At 38.8% G+C, this 20,935-nt stretch overlaps 1 protein-coding gene across 8 annotated transcripts in view; it reads right to left on the reverse strand.

Moving 5' to 3' along the window:
• ODAD2 (outer dynein arm docking complex subunit 2) overlaps window positions 1–20,935 on the reverse strand; it is a 196,589-nt gene that overhangs the window by 117,889 nt on the left and 57,765 nt on the right. For all 8 annotated transcript variants that reach the window (XM_054522111.2, XM_009245208.3, XM_054522112.1 and 5 more), the window contains 6 exons: window positions 17,606–17,752; window positions 17,009–17,218; window positions 12,715–12,957; window positions 12,014–12,124; window positions 8,774–8,928; window positions 7,078–7,320 (listed from right to left, as the gene is read on the reverse strand). In XM_054522111.2, the coding sequence (XP_054378086.1) occupies window positions 7,078–7,320; window positions 8,774–8,928; window positions 12,014–12,124; window positions 12,715–12,957; window positions 17,009–17,218; window positions 17,606–17,752 (1,109 nt within the window). The remainder of the gene's footprint in view (window positions 1–7,077; window positions 7,321–8,773; window positions 8,929–12,013; window positions 12,125–12,714; window positions 12,958–17,008; window positions 17,219–17,605; window positions 17,753–20,935) is intronic.

The following is a 20,935-nucleotide window of genomic DNA, read 5'->3' on the forward strand; positions in this document are numbered from 1 at the left end:
GTTTTTAGTTGTGTTTATTATATTTCTTTTACTCCTATCCAAGCTTTTTGTTCAATGATTTTCCTATTTCTTTTCTGAGCTCTGACTACTTGCTTTTAAAACTACTTAGGTTGCCTTATAAAATCTTTTGCAAAACTTTCTATGATTTTGACCAGGCATGGTGGCTCACACCTGTAATCCTAAGCACTTTGGAAGTTTGAGGCAGGAGGACTGCTTGAGGACAGGAGCTTAAGAGCCTGTCTTTACAAAAAAATTTTTTGAAAACAAGTAGCACACCTGTAGTCCTAGCTACTTGGGAGGCTGAGGGAGGAGGACTGCTTGAGCCCAAGCATTCGAGGCTGCAGTGAACAATGATGGCACCACTGCACTCCAGCCTGGGTGATAGAGTGAGACCTTGTCTCTGAAAAACAAAAACAGGCTGAGGCAGGAGAATGGCGTGAACCCGGGAGGCGGAGCTTGCAGTGAGCCGAGATCACGCCACTGCACTCCAGCCTAGGCGACAGAGCCAGACTCTGTCTCAAAAAAAAAAAAAAAAAAAAGGCAAACAAAAATTTTATATAAGTTTTTGATTCTCTTATTAAGAAACAATATACTGTTTTAACAGCCTTGTGACTGTAAGGAAGTTATTTGAATTTATCTGTTTGCTTTTGTGATGGAATCACCTCAAATACAATCACACAACAACCTGCAATCCCTTTCACACTGAGAACACGTTGTCATTCAGTTTTGAGCATTCAAACAGTCAATCTGGTTTACTCTAAATCTCTAAAAGTTTATAGTTTCTTTTTGTGTTATAATCTGGCAATCATTGTCTCTAATACCCTTTTCACTCCGAAATGTCTCCAGTAATCCCCCTTGGCTGGAAAGCTGTTATAGACAAAACAAAATGACATGTCCATATGACTTTTCCCAAGGCTCCACTTCTGATGCCTCATAATACAAAACTGGGTCTCTGATGGCAAAGTCTTCACTTCTTCCAAGACCCATTCAATTTCCCTAATCTCTGCTCTCTTAAAAAAAAAAAAAAAAAAAAGAAAGGTTGACTATGCTTCGAATGACCATGACACTTGGGGGGAAATCTTGAGATCTGAAGAGGCATGTGTTAAAAGTCAGCATATTACATATGGGTCAATAATTCATAGCATTTTGCAGGTGCGTTTTACATTTTAAAATTTGGAGTCGTGGCCATTCCCCTGTTTGGGTGAATATAATTTTTTCTCTACTTTTGCTCTCTTTTTGTAGGTTTCATGCCATTAACCAGAAGTCAAGCTGCTCATAAAACTCCACAAACTAGTTTTGTGCATTACTAATAAATGTTTACTGCCTTCTCATCATCTACTTTACTATTTTAAAATTATCACTTCACTTGTCTGCCTACCCAGCTCAATCAGGTCCTTCAGGCTTGTTGTTTATCAATGATTTTTTTTTCATTTCCATTTTATTGTTTCAAAACTTGATAGGTTCTTTAAGATTCAGAATATGAAAAGAATATGGCTGTTTTCTCTGGCCTTTTCTTCAATGGATACAACTGAAAAGTCAATAAATCTAATACTTGCTTAAAACAGTTATATTGAGAATTTAAAGACTCATTTCGAAAAGTAATGCAATGATAACATTTAGAAGGAATTTCAAGGTGGCAACTAGATAACCTGGTAATGACTTACCTAGAAATCATTAAAGCTGAGATACAGAATAGAAGTAAAGGCTTTGCAAGGGTAAGTTCTAATCTATAATAAATACAGTTCAATGCAGACACTCTTCAACTCACAATGGGGTTATGTCCCGATAAACCCATCATAAGTTGAAAATATCATAAATCAAAAGTGCATTTAATATACCTAACCTACTGAACATCATAGCTTAGACTAACCCACCTTAAATACGCTCAGAACATTACTGCAGCCTCAAACTCATGGACTCAAGCAATTCTCCTGACTTAGCTACCTGAGTAGCTAGGACTACAGGCACACACCCTCACATCCTTTAATTCTCTACATTTTTTATAGAGACGGGGGTCTTGCTATGTTGCTCAGGCTAGTTTTGAACTCTTGGCCTCAAGAAGTCCTTCTGCCTCTGCCTCCCAAAGTACTGGGATTATAGATGTAAGCCACCACGTCATTAGCCTGTAGTTGGGCAAAATCATCTAACACAAAGCCTATCTTATAATAAAGTGTTGAAATCTCATGAAAGTTATTGAATACTGTACTGAAATTGAAGAAAAGAATGGTTGTAGAGGTACTTGAAGTATAGTTTCTACTGACTGCATATCATTTTTGCACCATCATAAATTGAAAATTTCTAAGTTGAATGATCATAAGTTCGGACCATCTGTATATTTATTAAGAAATTAACAGTCACAGAAAGATTAACAGATGATTTGTGATACAGTCTATCAAGTGATACAAAAATATTTGGGGGCAAAAACTGGAAGCATTCCCTTTGAAAACTGGCACAAGACAGGGATGCCCTCTCTCACCACTCCTATTCAACGTAGTGTTGGAAGTTCTGGCCAGGGCAATTAGGCAGGAGAAGGAAATAAAGGGTATTCAATTAGGAAAAGAGGAAGTCAAATTGTCCCTGTTTTCAGATTACATGATTGTATATCTAGAAAACGCCATTGTCTCAGCCCAAAATCTCCTTAAGCTGATAAGCAACTTCAGCAAAGTCTCAGGATACAAAATCAATGTACGAAAATCACAAGCATTCTTATACACCAATAACAGACAAACAGAGAGCCAAATCATGAGTGAATTCCCATTCACAATTGCTTCAAAGAGAATAAAATACTTAGGAATCCAACTTACAAGGGAAGTGAAAGACCTCTTCAAGGAGAACTACAAACCACTGCTCAATGAAATAAAAGAGGATACAAAGAAATGGAAGAACGTTCCATGCTCATGGATAGGAAGAATCAATATTGTGAAAATGGCCATACTGCCCAAGGTAATTTACAGATTCAATGCCATCCCCATCAAGCTACCAATGACTTTCTTCACAGAATTGGAAAAAACTACTTTAAAGTTCATATGGAACCAAAAAAGAGCCCACATCGCCAAGTCAATCCTAAGCCAAAAGAACAAAGCTGGAAGCATCATGCTACCTGACTTCAAACTATACTACAAGGCTACAGTAACCAAAACATCATGGTACTGGTACCAAAACAGAGATATAGATCAATGGAACAGAACAGAGCCCTCAGAAATAACGCCGCATATCTACAACTATCTGATCTTTGACAAACCTGAGAAAAACAAGCAACGGGGAAAGGATTCCCTATTTAATAAATGGTGCTGGGAAAACTGGCTAGCCATATGTAGAAAGCTGAAACTGGATCCCTTCCTTACACCTTATACAAAAATTAATTCAAGATGGATTAAAGACTTAAATGTTAGACCTAAAACCATAAAAACCCTAGAAGAAAACCTAGGCATTACCATTCAGGACATAGGCATGGGCAAGGACTTCATGTCTAAAACACCAAAAGCAATGGTAACAAAAGCCAAAATTGACAAATGGGATCTAATTAAACTAAAGAGCTTCTGCACAGCAAAAGAAACTACCATCAGAGTGAACAGGCAACTTACAAAATGGGAGAAAATTTTCGCAACCTACTCATCTGACAAAGGGCTAATATCCAGAATCTACAATGAACTCCAACAAATTTACAAGAAAAAAACAACCCCATCAAAAAGTGGGCAAAGGGTATGAACAGACACTTCTCAAAAGAAGACATTTATGCAGCCAAAAGACACATGAAAAAATGCTCATCATCACTGGCCATCAGAGAAATGCAAATCAAAACCACAATGAGATACCATCTCACACCAGTTAGAATGGCGATCATTAAAAAGTCAGGAAACAATAGGTGCTGGAGAGGATGTGGAGAAATAGGAACACTTTTACACTGTTGGTGGGACTGTAAACTAGTTCGACCATTGTGGAAGTCAGTGTGGTGATTCCTCAGGGATCTAGAACTAGAAATACCATTTGACCCAGCCATTCCATTACTGGGTATATACCCAAAGGACTATAAATCATGCTGCTATAAAGACACATGCACGCGTATGTTTATTGCGGCACTATTCACAATAGCAAAGACTTGGAACCAACCCAAATGTCCAACAATGATAGACTGGATTAAGAAAATATGGCACATATACACCATGGAATACTATGCAGCCATAAAAAAGGATGAGTTCATGTCCTTTGTAGGGACATGGATGAAACTGGAAATCATCATTCTCAGTAAACTATCACAAGGACAAAAAACCAAACACCGCATGTTCTCACTCATAGATGGGAATTGAACAATGAGAACACATGGACACAGGAAGGGGAACATCACAGTCTGGGGACTATTGTGGAGTGGGGTGGGGGGAGGGATAGCATTAGGAGATATACCTAATGATGAATGATGAGTTAATGGGTGCAGCACACCAGCATGGCACATGTATACATATGTAACTAACCTGCACATTGTGCACATGTACCCTAAAACTTAAAGTATAATAATAATAAATAAAATTAAATAAAATAAATAAATAAATAAATAAAACAAGAAAAAAAACCAAAAATATTATTACTAACAAGGGAGACAATGATAAATTCTATATGGAAAATATTTGAAAATTTTAAGGTAGTTTCTCAGGCAAAGCCCAATTCCATCTCAGGTTCTCCATGTTGGCTACTCCTGTCTGAGATCTTCACGCAAGCTGCCTTCTTCTCAGTTTTTAGGTCCTGGTTTAAATATTATCCTCCCTGAGTCTACATTCCTGACTGCTTGAGCTAAAGTAACCAACTCCCACCCAGTCACTCTCTTTCAATCACACTGTTATCTTGTCTTTATAGCTTTTAACACAATGGAAATCATTTTATTTGCTAACTGATTGAATGTATAGTCAATGTTCCACACATATAATAGAATGTAATCCCCATGACAGCAGGAGCTTTGTTTGGTTACCATTGTAAATCCAGTGGCTAGCACAAAAGATGCTCAATAAATATGTATTTAATGTAAAGGAATAAATAAGGAGCTGGGTGTGGTGGCTCACACCTGTAATCTCAGTACTTTGGGAGGCTGAGGCAGAAGGTTTGCTTGAGACAAGGAGTTCAAGACTAATTCGGGCAACATGGCAAGACCCCCAACTCCACAAAAAAATTTAAAGAATTAGAGGGCATGGTGATATAGTCCCAGCTACTAAGGAAGCTAAGATGGGAGGATTGCTTGAGCCCATGAGTTTGAAGTTGCAGTAAGCTATGATTGCATCACTGCATTTCAGCCTGGGTGACAGCCTGAGTCCCTGTCTCTAAAAAACAAGCTAAACAAGACAAATAAGAATGTAACTCCAGACAATTGATATTTGCAAGTAAAAGATGAAAGCAAAGAAGTTAAATGGGGCCACAAGACAAAATGCTTTGAATAGCAAGTTAAGCACCTTAGCATTAAAATGTTTTTCAGCATTGAGAAGTCACTCAAGGTTTTGTGGGCCAAGAAAACAACATTATCGGATATGCAGTTTAGGAAAGTAAATTTCAATGTTGTTCAGGAACAAACTGAAAAGGGAGGAGGAGACTAGAGGTGATGCCAAATAGGACCCATTTCAATAGTCCAGGTAAAAGATGACACAGCCCAGCTGAGAGCAGAGAGGAGGAAATGCATTCAAAGAACGTCAGAGGTACTTGGTGGCCAAGTAGATTTGGGTAGACAAAAAATAAAGAGGAACCAAAGATCAAAAGAAATACATGCAGCCATTTCTGGCAAGTGTTTATAAGATTCTAATGAATAGCAAAGCATGTTTCAAAAATATAAATACATTAGAAAATGGTTTTATTAAGTCCAGCCAGTATGCTTCCCTTAAAGTAATCATGTATGCAACTTGTATTCCTTTGTGTCTGAACCACTGGAGACTAAGATTCCAATAACCAAATGCAAAAGGAGTTATGGAGGTGTTAGTACTTGTGTATAAGATACGTGGTTAGACAAAGCCTCCTGATAGGATTTGGCTGTGTCCCCACCCAAATCTTATCCTGAATTCCCACGTGTTGTGGGAGAGACCCGATGGGAGTTAATTGAATCATGGGGGCAGGTCTTTCCCATGCTGTTCTCATGATAGTGAGTAAGTCTCATGAGATCTGATAGTTTTAAAAAGCAGTTTCCCTGCACAAGCTCTCTTCTCTCTTCCCTGCCACCATGTAAGATGTGACTTGCTCCTCTTTGCCTTCCACCATGATTATCAGGCCTTCCAACCATGTGGAACTGTGAGTGAATTAAACCTCTTTCCTTTACAATTACCCAGTTTCGGGTATGTCTTTATCAGCAGCATGAAAATGGACTAATACTCCTACCTCCCCACACTTCCTGTTGGTTCTGTTTCTCTGGAAAGCCCTAATACAACAGCTTTAAGTCACCCAGGTTCCTCCTTTGTTGGAGCAAAGATATATATCTTTATAAAATATAAAGATATATGTCTTTATACATATATGAGTATATACATATCTTTTAATATATGAATATATATCTTTATATAGAGATATATCTTTATATATGGATATATCTCTCTATATGTATATTGTATATTTTTGTTCTATTGTTCTTAAATTGTCTTTTCTTCCTAGACAATAAGGAGCAACACCATTACTTAAAATTCTTGTCTCTTACCCTCATCAGTTCACAGTTCTTGCCAGGTGCTCAAAATACATTTGCTGAATAGGTGAGAAACAAGAAGGCTACTATGAGAATGTACCTGACACTCTCTAGGAGCCTAGTTAGATAGGTGTATACTACTCCCCTAGGAGACAGAGAAAAGTTTTGTTGATTGAATAAAGGTTTCCACATGGGAAATTGATTACCATGTATTGTAAATCCTCCCAATAAGACCAACTTAGCCCTCCATCTCATATAAGGTAATATTTTGGCTCTGTAACTCATGAGTTGGTAAACTTGTGATTATTTATATGACACACTGTATTTTTTCATCATTTGTGCACATCAATTCTAAGTGATGACACTATTCTGTGACCTCCCAAGTGTTTTCCCTAATACTTATACAAAATATTTCCACCTCCAGGGCCACTTACATCATACTTTCAGGTTCTACTGCACAAGCACCAACTGCTTTTGTAACATTCACAAGAAGAGCTTGGTTTATTCCAACAAGGAGGTTCACAAGTGGTTGAATGCCACCACATTTCCGGACAATGACTCGGTTTTCATGTTCTTGGCAGCATTCTCCCAAGGCCCCAACCACATTCACAAGTACTTCTTCAGGCTGATCTGTTAAAAGTCCCACCAAGGTTTCAATGGCTTTGTATTCCCGAAACCTAAGTTCATCATAAGAAAGAGGAGAATTGGTTTTTGTATAAGGTTAGCTAAAAATTATTACATGTTCATTCAATCCTTACAACAACCCAATGATGCAGATATTATTTAATCCCCATTACTGGATGGTTAATCTGAAGCTTGGTAAATAGTAGAGCTGATGTCTACACCCAGCCATCTGCTCCAGACCTGCACCCTTAATCACCATGCAGAACAGCCTGTAAGAAAACCACAGCTTCTTCTAAACCTGAGGGTCTAAGATTCCACCCTACTAGGGTTTTTTCCCCTATCTTCCAGAGACTACTTTACCTGAATGAAGTCTTCTAAAAGTTTAATAAAAATAAATTATATGTTATATATTTTTTGTTTTTAAATGCATCAAACATAGCTCTATTGTACCTATTTGGGTTTAATAGGTCTCTTGAAATGACTAGTAGCTTGTGCTACTTGGATAAAAAAAAAATGTCACTCTCAGGTATCTTCTATATTAACCGCTAATACATTTTAGCATCTCTCTTGTCATAAAATTTCACTCTGATATATATGTATATGTGTATGTGTGCATATATATATACACACACATATGCATATATATATACAAATACATATACACACACACACACCAAAAGGAAGCATTTTACATAAAGGTAAACATTTGAAAATTACTAGTTTCTATACAGAACATTTTCCCTTTCTAATAAATTTCAGCTGTATTTAAGTACCATGATGCAGCTGAATTTTAAGATAAAAGTTCCATTAGCCGAGGTTACTTTTAATCTAGCCATGACTTCACTATGCCTTATTAAGTAAACTTATAAGTGTTAAATGGTAGGGATGTGAATCTCTTGTTAAAGGAAATAATCAGATGGAGTCGAGGAGAAGCTGCCTCAGAATACCCATCATTGGGATTGTAATCTCTCAAAAATAGGAAGAGATAGATTTGAAAATTAAAATAAATCAAATGGTCATAAAGGTTACAAATACTTTAAAATCAAATCTGATGAAATCATGTTTAAAAATGACCACTCTTTAAAGAGTAACTGGTTAGTTGACATTTAGCTGATTCATCTTGTTTATCTTTAGAAAAGGAAAAAGAATAAAATCACTTCCATCTCTAAAGATTCCATGGGAATTCCACCCACTCACCTTGATAGGTCCCCACAGAAAACATCAAAGATATTTCTAATTCAAATGGCTGCCCATATGCAAAATAGAGAGATCATGTCAGCAAACCTCTTAGTGCCACTGAGGCACAGAAAAAGTCATTGCCAGGTGATGGTCAATTTCTATTTTTTTCTTTTCTATTCTAAGAATCCCTTCATTGGGCTAACTTCATCCAGAATGTACATCTACGACTAACATTAGAATTGACTCCTTACTAGAATGGCATTAAATGACAAGAAGGTGTTTCAGAAGCCATATCTTCATTTCAGAATATTGAGCACCTTCTCTTACTTGGTCACATTCTCTTTGCTGATGGAACATTTCCATATTGCCCCTGTGACAGCAGCTAACCGCTCTTTATTGTCAGTGTTATTGAGTAGACTGGCCAAGGGCTTAAGTCCTCCGTGCAGCCTAACGAGGTCGCGGGTTTCCTTATCTTCAGCACACTGCACGAAAAGTCAAACAGAGGCTGTCAGTCATCAAGGAATATCAAGCTTTCAATGATTGCTAAAAAGGCTGCCATTCTAGTAGCTATGAAACTTCTTTCTAGAGAGATCATTTTCGAAAGATGCCTCCAAGTAAAATATAATTCATCTTTCTACTAGTAGCTTTCTGACAGCATGTCTCTCTCCTTATGTGGCTTTGGGAATGGATAGCAGTTTCTACATACTTGGCAATTCTCCCAAGCCAGTTTTGAGATAGCCTGGGCATCTCCTGAGGCGAAGGTCAGTGGAAAACCTACAACTCCACTAGCAAGGAATGGAGGATTTCTGCAGTGATGCAACTCAGAGTCTTGGGAAAACATAGTAGAGAAGACAGATGAGTGATAGGGATTTGGTCAGCTCTTCAATGGCCCCTGAAATCTAGAGACAAATATATTTTCTTTTTTTCTTTCTTTCTTTCTTTTTTTTTTTTTTTTTGAGAGAGAGTCTTGCTCTGTCGCCCAAGGTGGAGTGCAGTGGCATGATCTCGACTCACTGCAACCTCCACCCCCTGGGTTCAGGTGATTAGAGACAAAGAATTTCTCCAATCAAGTTTCTATGCCCAGAGCAATGGGTGATATCAATAGTACCTGACATTTTATCCAAATATGCTTATCCATGTTTGTGTCATCCTTTGAAATAAATATTTACTGCACAGATGGTCTCAACTGATCATTCTTCCTGGGCTCTAGAGCCAACAGATGATACAGTTAGCAGAGACTTGGCTATTACTCCAAGCACACAGATGTTTTTTGATGCCATGTGATGCAGATATGTGTCATGTGTCACCCACGGAGGCCACTAGAAGAAATCCTCATCACAGTGCACCATACAGGCACCTGCCATGTTTATCTTCTGCATGTGATTTTCGATTCTGGATTACAGGCACCTTCTAAAAATTAATCCCTATTTCTAATCAACTCAATGGTTACTCCAATGAGGTATATATACAAATATATGCAAGTCAGGGCTATATACGATTGTTATGGGCCAAATTGTGTCCCCTCAAAATTCATATATAGAGGTTTTTTGTTTTTTAGATAGAGTTGCTCTCTGTTGCCCAGGCTGGAGTACAGTGGCACAATCTCAGCTCACTGCAACCTCTACCTCCTGGGTTCAAGCAATTCTCACGCTTCCGCCTCCGGAGTAGCTGGGATTACACCACCACACCTGGCTAATTGTTTTTGTATTTTTAGTAGAGATGGGGTTTTACCATGTTGGCCAGGCTGGTCTCGAACTCCCGACCTCAGGTCATCCATGCACCTCGGCCTCCCAAAATGCTGGGATTATAGGCTTGAGCCACCATGCCTGGCCCATATATTGAAATCTTAATTCCCAGTACCTCAGAATGTGACTGTATTTGGAGACAGAGTTTTTAAAGAGGTCATTAAGGCTAAATGGCCTCTTCAAAATTACTTGAGTAGGCCCTGCTCCAATAGGACTGCTGTCCAAGGGGAGAAATGACACTGGCATACACTAAGGAAAGACGGTGGGAGGACACAGGGAAAAGGCAGCTGTCTACAAGCTGAGAAGAGAGGCCTCAGAGGAAACTAACTTTGGTCTGAAACTTCTAGCCTCCGGGGCTGCAAGGAAATAAATTTTGGCTGTTCAAGCCACCCAGTCTGCGGTATTTTGTTATGGCAGCCCTCCCTCACAACCTAATACAATCCTCTACTGAAATGACTCCCTTGTATCTGCATCTTTTTTTTTTTTTTTTTTTTTTTTTTTTTGAGACAGAGTCTCACTGTCTCGGGCTGGAGTCCAGTGGCGCGATCTCAGCTCACTGCAAGCTCCACCTCCCAGGTTCAAGTGATTCTCCTGCCTCAGCCTCCTGAGCAACTGGGATTACAGGCACATGCAACTACGCCCAGCTATTTTTTGTATTTTTAGTAGAGACGGGGTTTCACCATGTTGGCCAGGCTAGTGAGGTCTTGAACCCCTGACCTCAAGTGATTCGCCCATCTCAGCCTCCCAAAGTGCTGGGAATATGGGGACTGCAGGGCCGCGTACAGCCCCTTGTATCTTTTTGGCATACTCTTGATTCTGCACATCTTAAGTGCATTCCTCTAGCAAATCTACTCTGATTAGGTAGAAGCAGACGTGCACAGTAACCAGCCATCTACTACTTTGTCAAGGCCATTTTTCTCCCTTTACCATTCTGATCTGTTTTCTGGTATACTATGAAATGTATCATACACAAAAAGTTAGTGTAGATTACAATAAGTAAACCAGTAAAAAGATAAAACAGGAACACATACACACACACACACACACACACACACACACCCATTCCTCTGGCTAGTCTTGGTAGGAGATAAATGCCCCAAGATTATTTGAACAGGACATATTAAAAGCAATATAGAAGCACCATGTACTTATTTATCTATTTTACACTAAGTACGTTATTTTAGGAGACAAAGATGCGTAAGTGTCTTCTAGAAACAAATAGTCCCAGATGTCAAAGCAGGTTTCTCTGACTTATACAAGTTGTCTGTCATTACCACAGGACAATGGTTCTTAGACCTAACTGTCTATGAAAATCCAATGGGGTACTTGTTAAAAATGCAGGCTGGGCATGGTGGCTTATGCCTGTAATCCCAGCACTTTGGGAGGCTGAGGAGGGAGAATCACTTGAAGCCAGGGGTTTGAGACCAGCCTGGGCAACATAGTGAGACCACTGTCTCAGAAAAAATAAAAATAACCCCATCTCTACTGAAAATACAAAAACAATTAGCCCTACATTAGCCAGGCATGGTGGTAAACACCTGAAGTGCCAGCTACTTGGGAGGCAGAGATGGGAGGATCACTTCAGCCCAGGAGATTGAAGTGACAGTGAGCTATGATTGTGCCATTGCCCTCCAGCCTGGGCAACAGAGCAAGACCCTATCTCTAAAAAAAAAAAAATTAATTAAAACTTAAAAAAATCAAATAAATAAATAAAATGCAGATTCCTGAGTCCCATTTTCACAGAAGGAAACCACATGGTTAGAAAACTACCTTAAACTATGTGAGAAAGAACACCAACAACCGCTGGGAGAGTTCACCACACCTGGTAAATGGCCATGGCACAGTGCTCCTGCAGCTGCTCGTTCTCACTATTTAGGTTCTTGACAAGGTTTTCAATGATCCTTTCTGCTTTGATTGCATCCCGGTAGTTTTCCTAGGAATAAAAACCTACATATTTATGTGTCTAAGGCATGAATATAAGTAACTGTTTACATTTATTAACAAACATGCTGAACAAACTTTCTTAGGAAATAATCACCATAGTCCAAGCTTAACATATCCCTACATCAATAAGAGAATCAACTGAATTAATATACACATATGTGTGTGTATATATATATATATATATATAGTGTGTGTAGATATATATGTCAGCATATATGTGTGATATATATATAAATGTCAGTATATATGTGTGATATATATATAAATGCCAGTATATATGTGTGATATATATAAATGCCAGTATATATGTGTGATATATATATAAATGTCAGTATATATGTGTGAGATATATATAAATGTCAGTATACATGTGTGAGATATATATATACACATATGTATATGTATATCACAGGTACTGATTAAATTAATGTCCTATCAGTTGGATCTTCTCTTTCTCATAGAATGCTGACTTCTTGAAAAAGAAAATGTCCTTGAGCCATCAGGATAACCTTAGAAACAACTTTTGGACTAAAGAAAGTCAAGTTGAGAAGGCAAGGGAAGCAGAACTGGCATGAGTACCTCTGATGCACACTCTTGCAATGTCCCCACCACTGGAATTAGCATGTTTTCATGAGAAGTCTTCAGCAGCCGGGCCAACAGAGGAATGCCCCCGGCTTTGCGGATGGCTTCTTTATTCGTATGACTCTTACTGCAGCTCCACAGGGCCAGTGCCCCACAGCGAGCCACTTCCACGTCTCTGGCCTCATACAGACTCGATTGGGCAGGTTTTGTGGAATCATGTGCACAGTCTAGTAGAGCAACCTACAATAATAGATAAATCCAATGTTCATGGAAATCTTAAAAAGAACATTTAAGGCATTCTTCAATAGCTACAGGGTTGATTACCAAGCTCACTTCCGTCAAAAACAAGAATGCTTTAAAAAATCACTTTTCATACTCCATAGTAGCCAGGGAAAGCAAAGAAACAAAACCCTACAAAAAACCTTCCTCCAGATTTGGGAGCTTATACATTTCCTTCCCACAAGAAATGTAAGCCCACCAAGATAGTATTTTCTTAACATGGTTCTAATATTTACATCAATCATGTTTGTAAACCACATCCTCAGCCCAAACATCTCAGAAAACTAGCTTCCCTAAAACCATTAGCACTTTCTAAGGAGAACTGAATGGACTATACACTCTTAAAGCCACAAAACCTGTCCAGGAACACTGGCTCATGCCTGTAATCCCAACACTTTAGGAGCTCGAGGTGGGAGGATCACTTGAGGCCAGGAATTAGAGACCAGCCTGAACAACATAGCAAGATCCTGTTTCCACCAAAAAAAAAAAAAAAAAAAAAAAAAAAAGCTGGTTGTGGTGGTGCATGCCTGTAGTCCCAGCTACTCAGGAGGCTGAGGTGGGAGGATTGTTTGGGCCCAGGAGTTCAAGTCTGCAGTGAGTTATGACCGCACCACTGCACTCCAGCCTGGGCAACAAAGCAAGATCCTGCCCCCTCACCAAAAAAAAAAAAAACATGAGATCTCTTTGGAGGACATAGCCTACCTCATGTGCTACCAAAACCAACCAAACCAAAGAGCACAACTGCCAGCATCCAGTTTTTTTCTTTGCAATAACTAAAGTCACTGAAGATCTTAAGGGAAAGGCAATTTACTACAAGGATTAAGCAGTATGTCAGGTTGCCCCATGGAGGAAGGGAAGCCAGACCTCCCTAGAGCTGTGATTGGCTGTCAGCCATCCTTGCAGGCTCACTGTCTCTATCTGGGGCTTGGGAGCCATCATCTATGCATGTCTACTCCATTCTTCTATCCCTGAAGGTCAACTTCCACAGATACTGCCCATAACCACCAATCTCAAATTTATAAGGGAATAATAGCCTAGGCTAGGTAGAGTCTTTCAATCCTGATTCCAAGTTCCTGGGAGAGAGATCCAGTGGGACTGGTTTGAGTCAGGTGGACACTCCTGGTCTAATTAGTTATGGCCCCAGGAAAGACGCGGATGGGGGTATGGAGGCTTCCAGGTACTGACTGCAGGTGGGATAGCAACATGGGAAAAATTCTAAGACCGTGGGATTGAACACAGATGCACAACAATAAATGATGCAGTACGGAAGTGCTCAGAAAGCCCATAGCATTTGTGACTGTTTTGGAACTGCATGGTGGTTAGGAGGTGCTCCTCACAATCTTTGCCTTGCAAAAATTTATTCCTTGATTCAATCCACTGCCACTACGACCAGCACTACTGGCTGATTCACCAAAAATTGGTTAAATAATTGTCTTACTTGTTTTGATGAATCTTTCTTAAATGTATGTATAGGTGACAGTCATTTCAACTTTTAATGTTGGAAGTGTTGGGGTCTTCATTTAGAAGTCTGGTGATATTTTTGTGACCAGAAAAATGCCATAAGAACTTAATTCTTGTTTATATCAGTTAGTCTATAGGAAAACTGGTTTCGTTACATGCTGTTTTGCTTAAAGTCACAATTTTTGAGAACCTGTTGATGATATTGAATGAAGACTTACTGTACTAGGTTCCTGAATGTGATGCATAAAACATATTTTATGTTACATTATCCATTCTTGTAATTTAATGGGAGTAGTGTCAGCAGACAGTCACATCAACCTACCAAATTGTTTCATTATTTAAGCAGAATAATGATAATCATAGTAATAATTAAATTTTCTGTAACATTTTAATGAAAATTTTCAAACAGAAAAGCTTAAAGAATTGTACAATGATTGCACACAAACCTCCCTACATCCACCACCTGGAGTCTCTAATTAACATTCTGCCACATTCGTTTTATTACATATTTCACCATCTATTTATCCATCTATCCAGCCATAAGTCTATCTTATTTGTGAAACAAATACCTTTATAGTGCTTTACAGATGACAAGTGAAAACACTGAATGTCTTTTGGAAAATTTCTGAACACATTTTTCAGTGTATCTATTTACATTAAAATCCATATTTATCCAACAGGTATTTATAAACCCTTTATATGGGTAAGGTACTGAGCTAAGTGCTGTGAAAGACACTAGGATGAATAAGGCCTGTCACTTAAAGTGCAGAAGTGGAAACAATACAATAAGATAAAAGCTCTGGGTGAGACACAAGATCTATTGATCCTTACTAAGAAGGTAAAAACATGTTCACTTTTTAAAGATCTTTCCTAATGATGGCAAAGGTGGTAAGCAGGATTCTGATATTTTTCTTTTGATGCCAGCTATTGAGAAAATTATTTTTTTGATTATAAAAGCAAGACTTCGACAAAGAAGACAAATTGGCAAATGTAGAAAAGCAGGCAGAAAAATCAGTCATCAATTCAGAGAAAACTCCTGAGAGCAATTTGTGTGTTTATTTCTAGCGGTTTTTTTTTAAAGATGGTAGATACATCTTCAAAAACTGGGATCATAGATAACAACAGTTTTTAATCCTGTCATGATTTTATACAATATTACATATTATACATTTTATTCCTTGCTATTAAATATAATTTTCAGGCTGGGTGTGGTGGCTCACACCTGTAATCCCAGCACTTTGGGAGGCCAAGGTGGGCGGATCGCCTGAGCTCAGGAGTTCAAGACCAGACTGACCAATATAGTGAAACTCCATCTCTACTAAAAACATAAAAATTGGCTGGGCTTGGTGGCAGGCACCTGTAGTCTCAGCTACTCGGGAGGCTGAGACAGGAAAATTGTTTGAGTGCTTGAACCCCATAGGCAGAGGTTGCAGTGAGCCAAGATCGCACCACTGCACTCCAGCCTGGGCAATAGAACAAGACTCCACCTCAAAATAATAATAAATAAATAAACTTTCAACACACAATGGTGATAGCTGTCTCTACAGACGTTTCTCGTGGATACACTGCAGACCATTTTACTGAGCTCATACTGCTAAACACCCGGGCTGTTTTCAGCTCTCAGTCTTCTAACAATGAGATGAACAAGAGCCTGAAGCTCCGACTGTCCCCTTGGAAGACAGTTGTCCCAGTAAGGTGATATCGGAGGTCATGGGCCACCAGTAAGACTTACATATAAAAGGCAGATTGGCAAATGCAGAAAAATAAGAAGAAAAATCAGTCATCACTTCTCCTGAGAGCAATTGTGTGTGTTTATTTCTCGTGGATTTGCTTTCTATACCGGTGGGTAGATCTTTAAGAAGTGGCATCGTAGGCCAGGCATGGTGGCCTGAGATGCCATGGTGGCCTGAGATGCCAGGCATGGTACCTTTGAGAAGCCAAGGCAGGTGGATCCCTTGAGGTGATCTATCTCTACTAAAAATACAAAAATTAGCCAGGCATGGTGGCAGGCAGCTGTAATACCAGCTACTTGGGAGGCTGAGGCAGAAGAATTGCTTGAACTCGGGAGGCTGAGGTTGCAGTGAGCCGAGATTGCGCCACTGCACTCCAGCCTGGGCCACAGAAGTGAGACTCTGTCTCAAAAAAAAAAAAAAAAAAAAAGCATCATAGATGTCAACAGCTTTTAATTTGTAAAGTGTTTGACGTTTTAAAGTTTTCGGCTTTCCACCGAGCAGCAGGTCTCACTATCTCTTATCTCCCCTGCATGTATACTTGGCTGCATTCCTACCAATGTACCATAGGTGGTGACAGTAACATCTGCTTTAAAACTGTCCTATTTCTTCGAAAAATGAGTTTGAAGATGTTTTTGTTTTGGACAGTCACTAATATAAGTATGCAAAAATAACTCTTAAGGACAAGCGATACAGACAGAAGGCTCCTGGAATACGCTCTCATGGCTATGGAATGTCCAGCGTGGCCAGAAAGGACAGCAAGGAGCTGTGTGTGGTGGCAGCTGGTACTCGATGACGATGATGACGTCAGGGCTACTCACCAGTTTGGTGATACCCCCGTGCTGCCTCACCACCCGCCGTGCTCTTTTAAACTTGGCGACATTCGCGATCGTCTCAGCTGCCAAGCATTTCAGACTCTTGTGTGGAGAATCAAGTATATTCACCATAATTGGTAAGCCCCCAAGGTCAACAATATTACGTCTGATTTGAGGATTATGACTGATTTCCTTCAGTATTTTTAATGAACCAATCTGCATGAGAAAAAAAAAAAAGATGAGTGGCGAATATGTAACCCATGCTATGTTTTTAAAAATTCCAAGTCTACCTAAAATCCTTCCCCGGTTAAGTTTTTTAAGAAATCATTTCCATTCCCAGAGGTTACACACATCCGGCATATTCTCTTTCATTTAGGTAAACAATCCTCATTCAGGAAGCATGAGAGATGAATGGAGGAAAGCAAAAAAAGAAGAAAAGCAGAGAAAAGGGAAAGTTCAGTGAACAGAATTAGCAGGTCACCAGCAATAATAGCAGATAAAGACAAGAACCAGGCAACGAGGAATGGCAGAAACCTAAAGCTAAGAAGAGAGCCCAGGAAGGTGGGAACAAGACTCCGCATCCAAGGTGACAGAGCCACTCACCTTACATTTGACTTCATCAGTTTCAAGCAAATTTATCAGCACTTCCAGGCCTCCAACATCTCTGATGGCCAACTGGCAGGTTTCTTGAGCTAAGTTGAAATCCCTCATTGAACACAATGCAATCACTGTAGCTGTCTGATTTCCTCCCTACAAAGATGCAATGCCAGAGAAAGGTTAAGTAACACCGCGTTCCCATAGAAATGCACTAAGTAGTTATGAATCCATGAACTGGAAAACATGTCTCTGAGTGTGCTAGAATTTGTTAAATGAATCGGGTAGAGCCGAAGCATGGAAAAGCTGTACAGAGCATCATAAAACATTGTTCCAATTAAGAGTGAACATTTAAAGGCGGGCTGTCTCCTATAAACAGCTGTAACATCAGGCGGTATTCATCTATTAAAGAGAGTCATGGGGCCAGCCTTGGGAGGCTAACTGAGGAATGGAAGATGTACACGGAGGTAAGAGATGGTCCCCCCAGGTCTTGAACAGGGTATTGCATGATGCAAAGCACGTCTGAAAATTATTCCTACAGATATGCATAGAACAGTCCAGAATAGGGAGAACCCAGATAAAAGGAAAACACGCAGGAAGCAGCACCGCAATCCATACTGGAACCTAGAGTAGGTGGTTTGAGGGCCGTGGGATTGGGAAAAGAGAGGCAATTCCAACAGGACCCGCAAATGAATGGGATGGGCAGGACGAAGAAGAAAGAAAGCTTCACTGTGGTGAGCAAAATCTTGGCTGAACGCAGAGTCTTGCAAACCAGTGTCTTCTTAGTCAATCACTACATGTAAAGAGCAGTAGTGAGATGCTCCTTCAGGATTAAAAAACAAAACCCAAAAGATTAAAAATAAAACAGAATGACTGATCAGTAAACCAGACCTGCCAGGAGATTAAAATCAGAATTCACTGCAGGAACTCTTAGACAATGTCCACTGGTCATTTCTGCTTTGAAAATCTTCTAAGGAGTGGTGCATATTACCACTACTGCTATTCAGCTGGCTGATAAGAGTTCTGGCATCAGCACTGAAGTAGCGCATCACACACAAAAGCAAGAAGGCTGTTCATTTTTGTAAAAGGTGCTGGTAATAGACAAGCCTTTGATCCCTGCTTCAAACATAGTACCAACATTTCAAGGGAAGACATCTTAAATTATGTTTATTTCCATTTATTAAGCATTATATTTCCATTATCTATTGTATATATATAATTATGTACACAAATAGATTATATATATATAATAGATAAGGTAAACATTATCTATTTTATAAATTTATTCATTATCTACTACCCATTATCTATTGTATAATTTTAAAATATATTTTTAAATATATAAAATATTCTACATTATGTTTATATATAAATTTAAAATTTAAAATATATTACACATAATATATAAATATAAAAATATAAATATAAAAATGTATATTTCTATATATAAATAGATAATATATAATAGGCTTAGCACAGATCATGGAAATTCCATACCAGCTGCCAAACTCCCTCCTCCATAGCACGAGCTTGTGCGTGCGCAAATCTTCTTGTGAATTCAACATAATAGGTCAAGTTTTTAATTTTTTTAAATTTATATATAATAGTTGTACATATTTTGGGGGTACATGTGATATTCTGATGCATGTATAAAATGTGTAGTGATCAAATCAGGATAATTGAGATAGTTATCACCTTAAATACATCTTTTTTTTGTGGTGGGGACTTTACAATTCCTCCCTTCTAGCTGTTTTGAAATACACAATAAATTTTTCTTAACTATAATTTCTTGACTGTACTACAATAGGGAACTTGAACTTAGTTGTACTATCTCACTGTATTTTGTACCTCTTAACCAATTTATCTTTATCTCTTCATACCATGTCTTATATATAATAGGGTTAGCACAGAAAATGGAAATTACATACAAGCTTCCCACACGCCTCCTCCTTCTTATCACACATGTACACATATGCAAACCCTCTTGTGAATTCAACACAAGGCTTTTAAAATAAGAAACTGAAATGGGATTACTAGACGATCCCAAGTGAAGACAGAAAAGATTTAGATGTCAGCCTTTCTTCTTACTCCATTTCAGAAAATTTCTTCCATGCCTCTAGAAATGTCCTCAACAACTGTCCCATGAAGATATCACTGACAATTTCCATTTCCCACATGAATGCTCCCAATGGATGTACCAGGCTGTCCTCTATATTCACGATGAAGTTCAGAATGACAATTTTGAGCCTTAATTTTACTATTTACTAATAAGTCATGTTCTTACAGCTTTTAGTGTCTTTTCTGCTTCCTATCAAGGAGAAAAGTTACCACCACCAATACCACCAATTTTCGTACAGTTGGTTTTAAAATATGAAATTTAAAAATCCTCTCTTTATAACTGTCAGTTTCATAAATTCCCATATTTGGGTGCAGGAGGCTCCCATAAGCCAGTACTTCCATTTCCTCTTTTAAAAAAACAAAAGGCAGATATTTTATGAGCCATAAAGAAGAATCTAGTCTGAGAGTGGAGGCATGCACCTGTAATCTCAGCTACTCAGAAGGCTGAGGTAGAAGGATCTCTTGAGCCTGGGAGTTGGAGGCTGCAGTGAGCTATGATCACACCACCACTCTCCAGCCTGGGCAACAGAGTGAGACCCTGTCTCTAAAAATAAATTTTTAAAAATAATAATAATAAAGGAGAATCTACATGCTAACCATAATTAATTAAAGGAAATTAAATCATGCACAAAAAGAAAGAACAAAGAAAATAAGAAAAACAATTCATTTGAATAAAGCTCTTTTTTTCTCTGAATTTAAATGGTTAAAAGGAGCCAGAAACCTCCCCAGGAGTGTCTGAAGTAGCAGAGCAGGGTTCCTATATTAAGGGTTTGGAAATCCAAACCAAGTACTTCAGCAAGAGAGAGTTATTTAGGCGGAGGCTTCAGACTTAAGTATGACTAGAAAGTGCAAGAAGACATGGAACAGTGTGTCATGCCTTGTTTAAGCCAAGAGCCTCCTCCCGCCCCAGGTCTACTCAGTGAAGAAGACTGTCCCGTCCTGACATTCTTAATCGCACGTGCTGAGGACTTGCTTGACTGCTATTCTTGCATTATAATGTTTTCTTTGGTAGCAATTTTCGAGCTTATACACTCAGCACAATCTTTGTTTCCTATTTCAAGTTGTCTTAATTTTTCTCTTCTAGACAACTTCCACATCTTTTGAGCTTTATTTCATTATTTTTACTATAACCAATGACATAAATTCGTAAAGGCCATTTAATTGCAGCAGATGTCCCAAAGGTAAGAGTTTATAGCTTTTTGAATTATCTCTAGGCTAATT

This window comes from Pongo abelii, chromosome 8, assembly GCF_028885655.2.
Source record: "Pongo abelii isolate AG06213 chromosome 8, NHGRI_mPonAbe1-v2.0_pri, whole genome shotgun sequence".
NCBI lineage: Eukaryota > Metazoa > Chordata > Mammalia > Primates > Hominidae > Pongo > Pongo abelii.